At 38.0% G+C, this 15,523-nt stretch overlaps 1 protein-coding gene across 18 annotated transcripts in view; it reads left to right on the top strand.

The window, feature by feature from the left end:
- SEMA5A (semaphorin 5A) overlaps positions 1–15,523 on the top strand; it is a 332,072-nt gene that overhangs the window by 103,295 nt on the left and 213,254 nt on the right. For all 18 annotated transcript variants that reach the window (XM_040695738.2, XM_046926696.1, XM_046926710.1 and 15 more), the window contains one exon: positions 1,874–2,069. In XM_040695738.2, coding sequence (XP_040551672.1) covers positions 1,940–2,069 — 130 coding nt within the window. In that variant the 5' untranslated portion in view covers positions 1,874–1,939. The remainder of the gene's footprint in view (positions 1–1,873; positions 2,070–15,523) is intronic.

Below are 15,523 nucleotides of genomic sequence, written 5' to 3' on the forward strand. Positions count from 1 at the left end.
TGTTTGAAATACTTTATTTCAATGTTTAGGAAATTTAGACAAATAGAAAATTTCCATCTCATTAAATAGCACACTAGAAGTCAATGAGATCAAATGTGTTAGGATTCAATTTTACTAATTTTTATTTTTTTTTTCCTGAATGGCTCAATTAATTTGAATAATGACATTTTTGCCATTGCAGAGTTGTCTTGAATCTCTAGTCTTCCTCTTCTAAACGGCAACAAAGCCTTAAAAAGTGTGCTATCAACAGGCAAGCCTTCAAGACTTGGTAAAGCTTCTGGTGGCAGAAGTGTTTTGAGTCACATCATTAGGTTGTTATTACTTGGAATGTTTGTTGTAGTAAAGCTGAAGGAATTGAGCTGGATTTCAGATAATACTGGCACCATGAATGTTCTGTTGTTATAAAAGTAAGTGTTGGCCATTTAAAAATATAATGAAAATTAGACTTAATTTTATTCTTTTTGTGAATAAAAGACATTATTTTGGTGTTTAGTAAGGAGTCTTCAGCATTTGAATATACAATAAGCAACCTGGTCCTCAGTCTCAGCAAATGGGCAGGGATTATGCCAGTGTTAAAACCAGCAACATCTCTTCTGTAAAGCAAAAACACCTTGTCAGAGCATTGAGGTCAACCTTGTCCTACTGTATTTGTGCTTTGCTGTACATGCTGTGCAGATAAACAAAAAATACATGCTTCAGGGCAGTTGTTTTTGCAGACCAGTCAGTGATGTGAAAGAACAATTTATTTTCTCCTTTCTGCTTGCAAGGAATCAAAACACTCTCCTTTGTAAGAAAGGAGTGAGGGGGAGTGGACAAAGTGAACATAAACCAGCAGTTGTTTGCTGATGTTCTCTGTACCTTTTCTATTATATGCAGTTAGAATGGTGATAGGGAAGCTTAAACATGATGCTATTCATTCCATGAAGCCCATGAAAAAGCGTTTTATAAATGCAGACAGAATCAACCTAGTATTACCTTTGATCTCTTGATCTCTTTTAAAAAATAATTATAATAATTAAAAAAGCAAATTAAAACAAAACCCACCCAACTACGAGATTGTTGGAGCATAATAACAAATGTGATACTTTGGAGACTTTATTCTTCCCTAGTGGTTCCATGAAATTGGGAACAGAGAGCAGCATTGGGTTTGGTTTCCTTCTCAGAGACAAGACTACATGGACGCCTCAGGTGTCAGGCAAAGCTGTATGTTTGAGAGGATTGGACGCCAGTTCTACAAGAACATGTGTCTTCATGGCGTTGTGGTTGGGCAGAAATGGCATGTCTGCTACTCCACTTTCTGAGAGCTGGTGGAAATTTTACCAGTGCATATCTTAGTGTGTGTGTGGGGGAGTTTTTTTTGTTTTTTTTTTCCAAGCGTGTGTTCAGTTTTCATTATCTATGAGGAGGCAGCTGAGACAAAAGGGGTTTAATAAGTACTCTGAAAGGTTGTTTTTAACAAGAGCTTGCTGTGTGTCTTATAAAATAGTCCCAGTTATGGGATAGATTTTATTTTAAAAAGTACCATTTCATTTATTATACCTAAATAAAATAACAACAAAAAGCTCATTGTTTTCCCATAGCCCAGATGCAAAGTGAAACCTTTCCAGCAGGATGAGGAGGGAATAAGTAATAATTTTTGAATGCTCTCAGTTGATAAAGGGAATTAATATTTTTAAACTGTTTAGTGATGATGACTTTATAAAGGATTTATAGGAACAGTTGTGATTGCATACTATCAGAGAGTCAAATCCAAAATAGAGAAAATAATCTAATTAGTGATTTTGTTATGATTTTTTAAAAAAACATAAAGAATTGTTTAACTTCTTTGTTGTATTTGTTCTTGTGCTTGAGAAAATGTCTTTGGATTCTCTAGGTGCTTTTCCCCCATGAGTGCGAGAAGAGTGTCTAGTTAAAAGAAGTGACTGCTGTGGAGGACAGCATGACCACCATGAAAGGAAGCTGCCTTCTTGTACTGCTGTTGGCAGGATTTGGAGTACTAGGAATACTGGAGCCAGATGCAGAAGATATCCACTGTCACAGAGCTGTGCACCCAGTTATCACGTACAAAGGTAAGGAGTAAGAGCAATATGTCCTTTCTCCTTTCTAAAAAAAAATAATATATATATTTAGAAGTGGGCTAAGGAATATGTAATCTCTTAATTCCTGGAAACTTCTGTTTGTAGTGTATTATATTATAAAAGAAAAGTACATTCAGTGCTGTTTAAAAAAATAATAAAAATAAAATTACCTGGACTGTATTAAACACAGAATGAATACAACTAAGTTTGCGAAATTTGTTTGCAATTTGGTGCTGAATGTGTCAGTTGACAGTGAGTGACTCATTTTCTTCTGTGATTAAAATAAAGCTAAGATCATAGAGTATATAACTCAGCTTGGAGAAGGTCACGTATGAGAAGCTGAGAAGTCCTTGACTTAGTGTAAGCACTACTCATCAAGAGCTAAAACACTGGTCAATGTGTTATCAGCTTTGTTTTTCTCCTAAATCCAAGACATAGCATCATATAGCCACCATGAAGAAAATTAACTCTATACCAGGACATCCGCCATCGTGCACTACTGTGAAGGTCCTGGTTCCATCTTCTTGTTAAGTATCTTGCAGGTACTGGAAGCCACCATGAGGTCTCCCTCAAAGCCTTCTCTTCTCTAGGCTAGGCTAAGTCCATTTCATACTGAATGTACTGAAAGTCATGCTGTCCAGATCCTTGACCATCTTGTTGGCTCTTCAACAAGACACGCAAATTGTTTCAGTTCATCAGCACTCTTCATGTACTGGGAGGTCCCAGTCTGGATACAACACTTTTGATGCTTTTATTGATTCTGTGATCTCTTTCCTTGGATCTATCTCCTCAAACAGGCTATGCTCCTGTTAATAAAGCTTGGGATGCTGTTGGCCTTCTTTTCTACAAAGGCATGCTTCTGGCTCTTTCATGTCTGCCTAGACATTCTGGTCTTTTCAGCTGCTCCCCACCTAGGCAGTTCATCCCCAGTATGCTGGAGGGTTGCTCCTTCCCAAGTGCAGGCCTCTGCCTGTGTACTTGCTGAATTTCTTGATGTTGCTCTTGGCCCTTTCCTCCAGCCCACCTTGGTCCCTTTGGATGACATCCCTTATCAATGAATTCAGAGTTATCCGCAAAGATAAGAGGTGTGTCACCTCTTACCTTGCCTCCCCTTTGTCATTGATTAAAATGTTTGCTAAACAGAGCAGGTCCCAGGGTCAGTCTTTGTGCTACTTCACTTGTTACCAGCGTCATGGTAGAATAAGTGTCATTAAACATTTACTCTCCAGGCCTGATCATCCAACCAGCGTTTTTTTATCCACCTCATTGCCCATCTGTAGAGACAGGCTATAACATCCTAGCTTGCATTGAGACAGTCTGGAAGAGCTGAGATAAATGACATCCACTGCTCTCACCTCATCATCAAGACAAGTCGTTTTATTATAGAAGGCAATCAGTTTGGCCAGGAGTTGACGTAGCTTTGGCAAATCCATGCTGACTATTCACTGCCACCACCTTCTCCTCCATTTTTCTGTAAAAGAGTATTCTAAGGAGACTGAGTGACTTTCTCAGGAATCAAAGAAATACTGGCTGTCCTGTGATTCTCGTGTTTTGTTCCCTGCAGTCACTGGGAATGTTTCTTCCTCTCTGTTACTTTTGAGAGATGAAGAATGGCCAGTTATCTCATTGTTCATAGATGCAGCTTGTCTTCTTCCTTGGATTTTTATGGGCTTAGAGCTTGTGAATTTTTCCTGGCTCAGGCTGCGCCTACCACTGATAGTTCTTCAAATCTTTTGCTAAATACAGAGGCCTGTGCGACCTTGTTGGTGAAGACTGAAACAGAAGAGGTATTGAGTATGTCTGCTGGCGCTAGGTCACCTGCACAGTTCAGCAAGAGACCTACTTTTTTCCTGTTTGATCTTTGGCTATTGTAGCAGTTAGAAGCTCTTTTTGTTGCCTTGACATTCTTTGCAAGTTTTAACTGCCCTTGAACTTTGGTTAACTTGATTCTTACATGCCCATGCAGTGTTTCTAAATTCCTCCTTGATCACTTTGTCCCTGCTCCCACCTCCTACATATTGTGTTTTTGCACTGGAGCTCTACTCTGAACTCTCTGCGTAGCCAAGCCAGTAGTTATCTTCTGGGGTGCTGGGATGAACTGCTGAGGAATAATTGAAACAAAGTGAAGAACACTTAGAGGATGCTGTCTATAAAAACCTTGGGCATTTAATAACTTATCTGATTGTCTTTTATATTTTTGAATTTAAATTATTTTACATTAGTGTAATAATTTAAAACAAATGCCAATTATAGTGTAGCTGTGAGGATGCAAGGATTGAGACGTTTTATGTTATCTATTGCAGTCCTTCTGTTTCACTGAGAAAACGTATATTTTTTTTGTTTGTTTTGATGAATTAGGATTCACTGAAATTTAATTGACAAGAAGATTTGTTTCCATTCTTTATGTAAGGTTCTGTACAAAAAGTTTTTTTTGTTGTTCTGGTGCTTTAATGGTTTAAAAGCAATTGTGTCAGCTGTCCTTTTCTCCAGTATACTGGGGAGTGAACTAAATTGGTCATATATATATTTTTTTTTTAAACTGGAATTGCAAACAATCAGTCTAATGTGAAGGGGGAATGTTTATCTCTCATTTATTGATGGACAAAGTAGTCTGATTTAGGCTGCAGTAGCTGGTTTTCTTAGTGTTCAAGTAGTGCATGTAACTTAGATTTAAAAATTAAATGATAATTTTATATTTTATCATAACATACTTACAAAAAGGTGTAAATTAAAGAAGAGCAGCTAAAATTCCAGCACTTAACTACTTAATTTAACAAACTAAATGATTGTTTCATTTACATGTTTTGTATATGCAACTATAAAGGCAAAAAATTTAGATTCATTACCAGTGCCACATGCTAAAGGTTGATTAAAAATGCATTGATCTGAGTCTGATTCTATCCATAAATTTCAGCTGACATATAGGAGAGTAGCTTGAATTTAGCTTTATCCTGCCTTTTAGACTACTATAGTACCCTATCATACTTGATTTCTAACGAATTCTTTCAGTTTTATGTTATCTGTGCTAAGGTTTCTTGGGGACAGAGACCTGCTCTGTTCTCTTGTTTCAGTTGCATCTTATGAAGTAGCCACCATTAGTGTACTGAACAATTCTGTTTTGCTGTAAATAAATGTGGGGAATGCTGCTATGTAGGAACATTTATTTTCAGATTGCTCGTACGAGATTTGGTTATATTTTTCTATGCTAGACTATTGACGTTTGTTGTAATACAAATATATATATATATATATATATACACACACATCATTAATCAGTACGTATCTGTGAGACATCTAAGCTTTTATGATTTCATGACAAAAAAAAAATTCCTTCACTTAAAATATTCTGATAAGCTGTAGCTCATGCTTAGCAAAATAATCTGAAGGGAGTAATCAATAAATCTTTGAAATTACGTGTAGAAATGTATGTGCAATGTGTTATACAGTATATAATAGCAGGGTAACATTACTAGTGCAGGCACGCAGCAGTTGACTAGTAATTACAGGGCTGCTAGTTAAGCAAAACAGACAAGAAACCAAGGGAAAAGATGAGTAAGAGAGGTTTGTCTTTGAAACTGTATGTAAGGAATGAATCATAGAATCATAGAAGGGCCTGGGTTGAAAAGGACCACAATGATCATCGAGTTTTAACCCCCCTGCTATGTGCAGGGTCACCAACCACCAGACCAGGCTGCCCAGAGCCACATCCAGAGTGGCCTTGAATGCCAGGGATGGGGCATCCACAGCCTCCTTGGACAACCTGACCAGTGTGTCACCAAATGCCTGAATGAAATACCTGGAGTATCAAGATATGATGAAGATGTATGTGTGCAAGAACTGTGTCATGGATGAATCCTGCAGGATAAAAGATGGGAACTCAGGGAGCAATGTATCTCCTGCTATAAGTGAAGATCAGATGCACAACTGCCTGAGGAACCTGAACATCCATCCATAAGTCTATGGGTCCTCATAAGATACATCCCAGAATCCCGAGGGAATTGGCTAATGTGTAGTCACCAAACCTCTCTCAATGATGTTTAAAAATTCATGGTGGTCAGGTGTCCCTGGTGACTGGAAAAAAAAGGCAATGTAGCACTCAAGGAATTATTGATCTGTCAGCCTCACCTTAGTGCCAGGGAAGATCATGGAACAGATCCTCCTGGAAGCTATGTTAGGGCATATGGAAGAGAAGGAGGTGATATGGGATAACAAGCTTGGCTTCACTAAGGACAGGTTCTGTTTGATTAATCTTCTCACTTTTTATGATGGCATAACTGAGTCACTGGACAAGGGAAGAGCCACTGATGCCATCTATCTGGACTTCACTAAGGCCTTTGACACACTCCCCCATAACATTCTTCTCTACAAATTGGAAAGATATGGATTTGATGTATGGACTCTTCAATGGAGGAGGAACTGGTTGTGAGACTGCACCCAGAGAGTGGTGGTCAATGGCTCAAATGTCTGGATGGAGATCAGTGGCAAGTGGTGTCCCTCAGGTGTCCTTCAGTACTGGGTCTGGTGCACTTTAACATCTTCATCAATGACATAGACAGTGGAAGCAAGTACACCCTCAGCAAGTTTGCAGATGATACCAAGCTGTCAACACGCCTGAGATATGGGATGACATTCAGAGAGACCTAGACAGGCTTGAGCAGTGGGCCTGGGTGAACCTCATGAGGTTCAACAAAGCCAAGTACAAGGTCTTGCACCTGGGTCAACGCAACCTCTGCTATTAGTACAAGATGGAGGACAAAAGGATTGAGCACAGCCCTGCTGAAAAGGACCTGACAGTGGCCTTTCTGTATCTCTAAATGGGGGCTATAAGAAAGAAGTGGACAGACTCATTAGCAGGGTCTGTTTTAAGAGGTCAAATGGAAATGGTTTCAAACTAAAAGAAGGGAGATTTAGATTGGGTATGAGGAAGAAGTTTTTTTTTTTTTTTTTTTTTTTTTACAGTAACAGTAATGAAGCTCAGGAACAGGTTGCCCAGTAAGGTGGTGAATGCCCTATCCTTAGAGACAAGGTCTTAGCTGTAGATGTCCCTGTTCATTACAGGGGAGTTGTGCTAGATGACCTTTAAAGATCCCTTCCTACTCAGAAGACTCTATGATTGAACCATCCCTATTTTTTTTCTGTAGTCTTTTTGCTTTCTGTAGTCTTCCCGTAGCATTTACTGACTTCATGAATGTATTAGAAAATGCTTTCTGTATCTGTTGACATTATGCTGCTGGACAAATACAGCATCATGAAATTGGTTCTTAACAGCTAGGAAACCTTTCATTTGACTACTACATTGTTAGCGTATTCTGTAAAGTCAACTTGTAATAATGTTAGATTCACCAGAGATATGTGCTGTGTGGGATGCTGAACATTAGCCAAGACTGGGCACTGTTTGTATTGAGTGTTAGATATTTTAAAGATTATGAACTCTTGTATAATCTTTATGGAAACGTCAACTCTTTTGCTTTACTTAACCCTGACTAAGGCCATTTTTTTTGTGTTTTTTGGTATGCTAAAATAGCAACATAGTTTTTTTATTTGTCTTCCTTTGAGAAGCATGGTAGATGGAGTATGAACTATTAAATAAAACTAATGGAGTGAGAATCTGCTGTAGGGTGTACGGATGATCATCTGCAAAAAAAAAACAATAAAAAGAAAAAGTAGTCCCAGAGAGATGTCATGGTAAAATATAGGTAGGGACTACATCTCTTGTAAGAGCCTGCTTTCTTTTTCTACTGCCCATCAAAAAACACTTAGGTGATGATCCTGTCAAGCTACCTTTTCTGGAAAGGCATACACTACTTCTATAATTGATTTTCTCAGTTAATATTTTTAGCTGAAGACCTGTGATGTATCATCTCATATCAACTGGCAAGAATTACGCACACCAGTTGAGAACCTTTACTCAAGTAACGTGCCAGGCAGAGGAAAGGAAAGACAACTTGCACATGCAAATGACTTTTGACATGACCCCAAACTCTCTTCCATTGTATTTGTCTCTCATAAATAGTAGCAGTAATCATAGTGTAATTTATTTATCTGCATAATTAATGTTATGAATGCATAGTGCACCACTTCTTCCTCCTAGAACCTGGAACAAATAAGTAAGTGTTTCTAGAGTGAAAAAAACTGTTTCAACTTCAAAATCGTTTGTCCTAGGGCTTTCCTAGAGTTGCATAAAGCAATTTGTGTTTCACTTGGAAGCTGGTAATTCCTTTTCTTATTGTTTAAAGTTAGTTGGGGTTTTTATAGGGATCAGAGAAAAGCAGGTTTGTAAATAAAAATTGGGATGAACTGACAGAATCATCTCAGTAGTGTGCATTTCAGTGTGTTATGCAGTCTACAGAGTACCTGTAATGATGCATAGTCCCTCTTTTAAATCCTTTTCTTTCCAAGGAGTCTGCCTCCAGATGTGCAAATGTGCACTAATCTGTTGTGATTTGTTTTTTTTCCTTGATTCTGCTTGCACATGTTACGTGTATGTGTTGAAGATTCATCATCTATGTTAGCATAAACCTCAGAAATAAATTAGAGGTAAAAAGCTGTAAATCCAGTACTGCACCTTGTAGGTTTGAGGGCAAGGAAACAAAATGCAGGTGGTAGAACGGACCCAGTTGCTCAAGATTATATGTCTGTGCGTATGTTTATATATGTTTATAAATACGTATGCTAATTTTTGAAATAACTTGAAGTGTTTTGACAGAAAAAGGCATAAAATAAGCTAATCTTTAAAGATAGAGCTGTACAGCTGTAATTTTTATTTTTTATCTGGATATGCTTTTATGTGTACACAGTTATGAAATATTAACTTTTTAACGTGTATTAGGTTTTACTGATAGCCAACTTTTTCTTACTTTTTCTTTTCTTAGAAAAACATTCCTTCTCAATATAGTAAATGAATGTGTTTAATCTGAATAGTTAATAAGGCTGTGTAAACAAAATTTCCTCTGGGTAGGGGCAGTGAGAAGTAAACTGTTGGCAAATAATATTTAGAAAAATAAAATGCCTATGAAGATCAATGACTTTGTAAAAGTTGAGCTGTTCTGCTGTTCTTATTCAAAAACAAAGCAAACCTGTTGAGAAGACTAAGGCTTGTCTAAATATTTCCATAGTTTTCAAAGCACTTAGCCACCCACTCTAGAGAAGCTGTGGTAGATGAAGGTGATTTACTGCAGATTTTTTTTTTTTTTTTTAAGTATAAAAGTAGTTGCAGTGGCATTTCCCCTCACCAGTATGTTTGTGGAACTTGAAAACCATCTGACCTACCCAAACTTGCCCAGTCCATTGGAGACTCGCACTGTTGGTAGACTCATCTGGATAGACCTAAAGGGACCTATGCAAGTGCTTGCTTGTGTCTCCTCTCAAGTAGCCATCCTTCTGTTTTGTTTCAGACAAACTTAGCTGTGTTACCTCATGCTATTTAAATGAGTGTAATGATTTAGCAGTTTATTTTGCGCAAACCACACAAAAACCCTTGACTGAAGACTCCTCCACTGTTAGATCAAGGGATGCAGTGACCTGTTCCATTGTGGCTGGACTTGGAGGAATATTTAGGCTTATAGCTTCACACTACCATCTCTTTTTTAATACTCTCTCATACATATACATCAAGTGGCACTGGCATGAGATGCTGGCTAGCTGATGGATTTGTGACATATTTTAGCAATTTTGGAATACAGATCTCATTTATATTTAGTAGGAGAAGTATAAGCTGGAAAAAACTGACCCAATCCTGGTTTCAGGTTTGAGGTTATAAACATGTACTGTCCTGCCATTCACTTGCATAATGTCTACTTTCTTAGGGTTTTTTTTTTTTTTTTTATAGGCATCAAATACAGTTGTGAACTTGAACTTAATTGATGCTCAGAGTATAACTGAGATCATCTGCTCTAGGGCAAATCTCATTCTTTTATGCTTCTCTAAAGTAATCAAACTTTAAGATTGTGCTGTCTCAGCAAAAAAAAAAAAAAAAGATGACAGTTTTAGAACCTGTGTTTAGTGATATTTTGAATACATGGTGGGCTGTAAAAAACTTATCTGTTGAATAAACATGCTTAAAAATAACATGTCTGAGTCCTTAAAAGAAATGAAAGTAAACCCCTCATTTCTACTTGAGGTTAACCAGAAGAGAAAACTAGCACAGTTATTTTCTGATTTCTTGGTTCGGGAATCCTAAGAAATATATTTTCTTAACCTTATTGTCTAGCCACGGCAGAATTCCCTCACTTGGCATTTGTCTAAGTAATATAGATTCAGTACATCTTTGCTTGTTTTATCGTGTGGTTTCTATATGGAGCACATATGCTTAACATGTGCCAGGAGGAAATAACTTGCGGGCTGAATAAAAAAAGTACATGCTGTATGAACTTGTTTTTGTTTGTACTCTCATCTCTTTCCCCTAATCTTTTTGCAAGCTACTGTTTAAACTAATAATAGTCTACTTAAGTTGCTTGGTTTTTATTTCTCTTTTCTTCTCTTTCCACTGCTATTCAAAAATAATCTTTAAAGACTTCCTGTCAGATTCAGCAATGCGATTGAGGTGTGTTGCTTTCCATCCTCTATCTTCTTTTACGTTTTTCTTTATTTAAAGATCACTTATCAGTGAAGAGAAGCTAATGGCTAGCTAATATTGCAACTTTGGCTTGTCCATATAACAGGACTATGAGATTCTTGTTCTATCCTTTCAATAACCAGCCACTTTCAAGGAGAAAAATAATACCTCGTCTAGTTTTTTTTTCCTTAACAAAATCAAGTCTACCTTTATTTTTGTACAGGAGACTAAGCACCCACTAGGGAATGGCAACTTTCAATTGATTACAGTTAATTCAAAAAAAAAAAAAAAAAAAAAAAAAAAGATAGCACTCAAGATTGAAAGGTACTATCTCTTTACTCTTTGTCTCAATCACCCTGTATCTTCATTATCCAGTTCCATAAGGAAGCACAGTATGACAGGGAAGCTCTTGAAGCAAAGAATAATTAGATACTAGATAACTTATTTTTCTTTGCAGAAGTGATCATTCTTTAAAGCAAGTGTCAAATTTCAATTCCTTTGGTCCTCGTAAGCATTCAAGTCAAGTGCTGAGCCATCTTAGAATGTTAATAATTTTAGCAATGAAAGAAATGGCTCATCAGCTGCACAAACATGTCCTTCTCGCCTTTGCATAGCTTTTCCATGACTGATTTTCAATAAGTGTGGCTGTTTAGAGCATGTGAAATTTCCTGGCCATAAGCAAAGCAGCAGAATGAGAAGCTCCTGCCACATTCCACTACTGATACAGAGTTTACAGATGGAATTAATCTGTTTTCTGTTGTTGTGTTATGTTTTTTTTTTTTAAATGATACAGGTTTTTAGTGGACACAGGCATTTTTACAGAGAGATTGTAGAAGATAGATTCCAAACTGAAACGTATTTAAGAAACACGTGGACAGTCAAGAAATAAAGACCCTGAGTAGCTAAAGTTCTACAATCTTTCACAAGTTTTGGTGTGTTTAAAGAGAAATTGAAAAACAATGTTTTTCCAATTAATTCTTTTTCACTACACAATATTTTACTTTTTCATAAAATGTTAAAGGTATATTCTCTTTAATTGATGCTGTCAATGTGAATATTCTATTGACCTCACCCCCTTGAAAAAGGCTTTAACAAAGCAAACCCGTTGTTTCTAAATCAACTAGCACAGAGTAAACTATGCTTTGCCAAAGAATTAAGTCCTCAGTGTGTACTGTCCTCTTTGACTCAGGTGAATTTGGTTTCCCTTCCTCTTCAGGGTCTTCACTGCTTTGTGACTAGAGAGCTACCTAGGGTTTACTGAAGGAGAGCATGTATGTGGCTGGTTAGCATCACACAGGTGAGGAACTGGGAGTTAGCCCTTTTCAGCTAGTCTTTGTGACGCCCATTCATGTCCACCTTTTCATACCCCATACATATTTTTGTTTTAATTTTTCTTCTTTGGAGGAGAAGGAGGAAAAAAAAAAAAAAAAAGAATTACAACATTTCTTAAACATTCAGCAGTCAGTATTTCAAGGTGATTTTTTATTTTTATTTTTATTTTTATTTTTATTTTTATTTTTATTTTTTTTCATTCCTGCCTCACTTCTCTGGCACCTTTCAGTTGCTATTGACAGGACTGGAGGATGCTGAACAGCAGCTGATTTTGTTTATATGGCTGAGCATGGTAAATTTGTAACACGGCAATTTGTCATATTCAGGTGAGAGGGTACTCTGACCTGTCATAAGCTTATCATTCTACTAATAGCGCTCACTTCAAGTTTTGTTATCACAGAATTGCAGAGATTGGAAAGGACCTTAAGAGATCAAGTCCAACCCCCCTGCCAGAGCAGGTACCCTACAGTAGGTTGCACAGGTAGGAGTCCAGATGTGTCTTGAATATGTCCTTAGAAGGAGATTTCACAACCTCTCTGGGTGACCTGTTGCAGTGCTCTGTCACCATTACTATAAAGCTCTTCTGCATGTTTATATGGAACTTCTTATATTCAAGTTTTAGGCCATTATTCATTGTCCTATCGCCGTGTACCACTGAGAAGAGCCTGGCTTCATCCATTTGCCTTCCACTTCCCTTTAGATATTTATAAACATTTATCAGATCCCCTCTTAGTCTTCCTTTCCCCAGACTGAACAGAGCCAGGTTACTCAGTCTTTCCTCATAAGGGAGATGTCCCAGGCCATTTGTCATCTTTGTGGCCCTTCAGTGGACTCCTTCTAGAAGATCCCTGTCTTTTTTAAACTGGGGAGCCCAAAAGTGGACACAGTTTTCTAAATGTGGTCTCACCAGGGCAGTCCCTCAACCTGCTGGCCATGCTCTTTTGAATGCACCCCAGGATATTCTTGGCCTTCCTGGCCACAAGGGCACACTACTGACTCATGGCCAACCTGTTGTCCAGCAGAACCCCCAGGTTCTTCTCTGCAGAGCTTCTCTCCAGAAGGTCATCCCTTCACCTGTACTGATGCACGTGGTTATTTCTTTCTAGGTGCAACACTCTACACTTGTTAAACCACATCAGGTTCCTCCAGGCCCAATACTCCTATCTGTCCAGGTCTTGCTGAATTGTAGCACAGCCTTCTAGCATGTCCAGTGTTATGGTGGCTTTCTGAACCAAAAAACTGTTCTTTACAATTTCTGAGGATTAGGAGATCATTGTACAATTAGCTCTTACAGTACAATGACTGAAATACTTAATAATGACAAGTATGTGCAATCTTACAGTGTCCTTTAGCAGAAAATTTGTGGAGGTGTTTTTATTTGAGAATTGCTACCCGTTTGTTTGTGGGGTAGTTTTTTTTTTTTTTTCTTGCTTGCTAGCAACTCGTTTGTTTGTTTGAGGTCTGACTTTTTGCTGTTTTTTTTTTCCTTACTGTTGTTTTGGAGCAGCTGGGGTATGGTTCCAATTTGAAGTCCCAAGTCCAAGTTCTTACTGAGATTAGCTTCAGACTTTATCTTCTTTGCTCTTCGTGTTACCATATATCCTTTTTTTTTTTTTTTTTTTAAATCCCTCCATGAAATATATTCAGGCCTGTAAATATTTTAAGGAGTGTTGTCTTGGACAGCATTGATAGAATCAAGAAACTATGTTAATCTAAAGTATTCTAAATTAAAAAGTTTACCATTGTAATATACCACCTTAGTTAAGTGTCATTGCAGGACATTCATTTTGAGAAATAGTCTTGCTAATTGAAACAGGTGTTGCCCAGAAAAGTAGCGTGGTTCTACTTTAACTATCTACAGGCAGCTGGCTTATGCTTCTCTTCCTTACAGTAAATAAATAAAACTTGTGCAGGTTTCTTTGTGAAACTCCTCATTAAGACCAGATACTTGTTTCCTATAATCGTACAACACGGTTTCCTTCAAGCTAAATTCTATGGCCGGGTGCCAAAGCCTTCTTTTAATTGTTAAATGTGAAAGGTTGAGCCCCTCTACAGGGAGGGGAAGACAGGCAGTGGCAGTGGTGGGTGCTGGAGCTGGTAACTGGAAGGGGGAGCTGCGCTTACTGGGAAGAGTGTGGGCTCTGTGCAAGCTGAGGTGTGAAGCTACTGTCTGCTTGGAGTGCTGACTAGCAGAACTGCCCCAGTGAGGAACAAATCTCTCACTGGTGTGGAGGAGATCTGATGCAACTAGTATTTCCACATATGGAAACACAGCTGAGATGGGTGGCATTGTTTTCACAGCTCAGAAAAACTCCGTGTTTTGATAATGTACTTATCTGCATCTGTGCTGCTTAATGAGTCCCTACTCTGAAGTGTGGTTTAGCCTACATGCAAGGTGGTTTACAGTGCAGAGTGGGAAAAAGATTCCTTTGCTTCATCCTCCTTCACAAATTGACTTTTTTTTTCTCTCTCCTGAGAATTCTATAGAGGTTTCTCATGCCCTTCTCATTTTAATTTATTTATTTAATTATTGTTCATGCCTTTTGGCTTGATTAGCTTTCTGAAACTTCTCCCAGTTTTCTGCTCTTAAATTATATGTTTCAGGCTTAGGCCATTTCTCATTTTTATGCTTTAGATTGAGACATAATGTTAAGACTTGAAAATACTGTTGCTGTCTACAGCAGATTCCTTATGCTTTTTTTCCCAGGCTTTCTTGAACTAACAGCTGATGTGAACAGGATATGCAAGTAGAAGGAACGTGCATCTGGTGCAAGATAATAATGCTTTTGTTTTGCTGAAATTCTCTATTTGTCTTCTTCTACATTTGTTCTCCCCCCCCCCCCTCTCCCCCCCCGCAGTGTGTTCTCCTTCTCTATGCATTCTACCTAAGTCTTCTATAAGTTAGTTTCCATGCTGTCCCCCAGGCTTCCCTCTCTCTCTTCTTGTACATGAGCTTAATCTTACTGTATTCTAGCTATGGTAGTGTTGGTCTAGAAAATGTCCTGAAAACTTTCTGAAACTCTCTTGTGCCAGAACCTCTAATTAATACTGTACTTATTGTTTCTGTGCTGCATAGTTTCCTGGGACTCTTCACCTGAACATTATCCCACTTCTACTCAAATTCACCTCTAATTGATGACAGACTTCTGGTCACCTTTAGTCTTAACAACTACTGCTTTTTTAAATGTAGATTGTACACAATTTATTTTCCTGGCCTAGACGTGTGTGTTTACACATGAGATTCTTGGGATGAAGTGATACAACCAATAAGCCATTCCAACACGTGTAGTCTGCTAGAGTAAACTGGCTTTGATAGCCTCCAGTGATTCCTCAGATCTCTTTACTACCTGTTTAAACTCCTTTCTCAAATAACATGCTAAGCAATTTACTGTAATACCCAAGAATCATCCTAGCTGTAAATTGCCATGGAGATGACTCCTTGGTTGCCTCTACGAACATGACAGCTAACACTGTGGTTCTGCGGGTGCCTCTCACTGGAAGTTCTTTTAGTTGCCTTTGTTTTCTCTAATACTGCCCTTGAGCTCCTATTTGTCACGCA

The sequence above is a fragment of the Gallus gallus genome, chromosome 2, assembly GCF_016699485.2.
Source record: "Gallus gallus isolate bGalGal1 chromosome 2, bGalGal1.mat.broiler.GRCg7b, whole genome shotgun sequence".
Classification (NCBI taxonomy): Eukaryota; Metazoa; Chordata; class Aves; order Galliformes; family Phasianidae; genus Gallus; species Gallus gallus.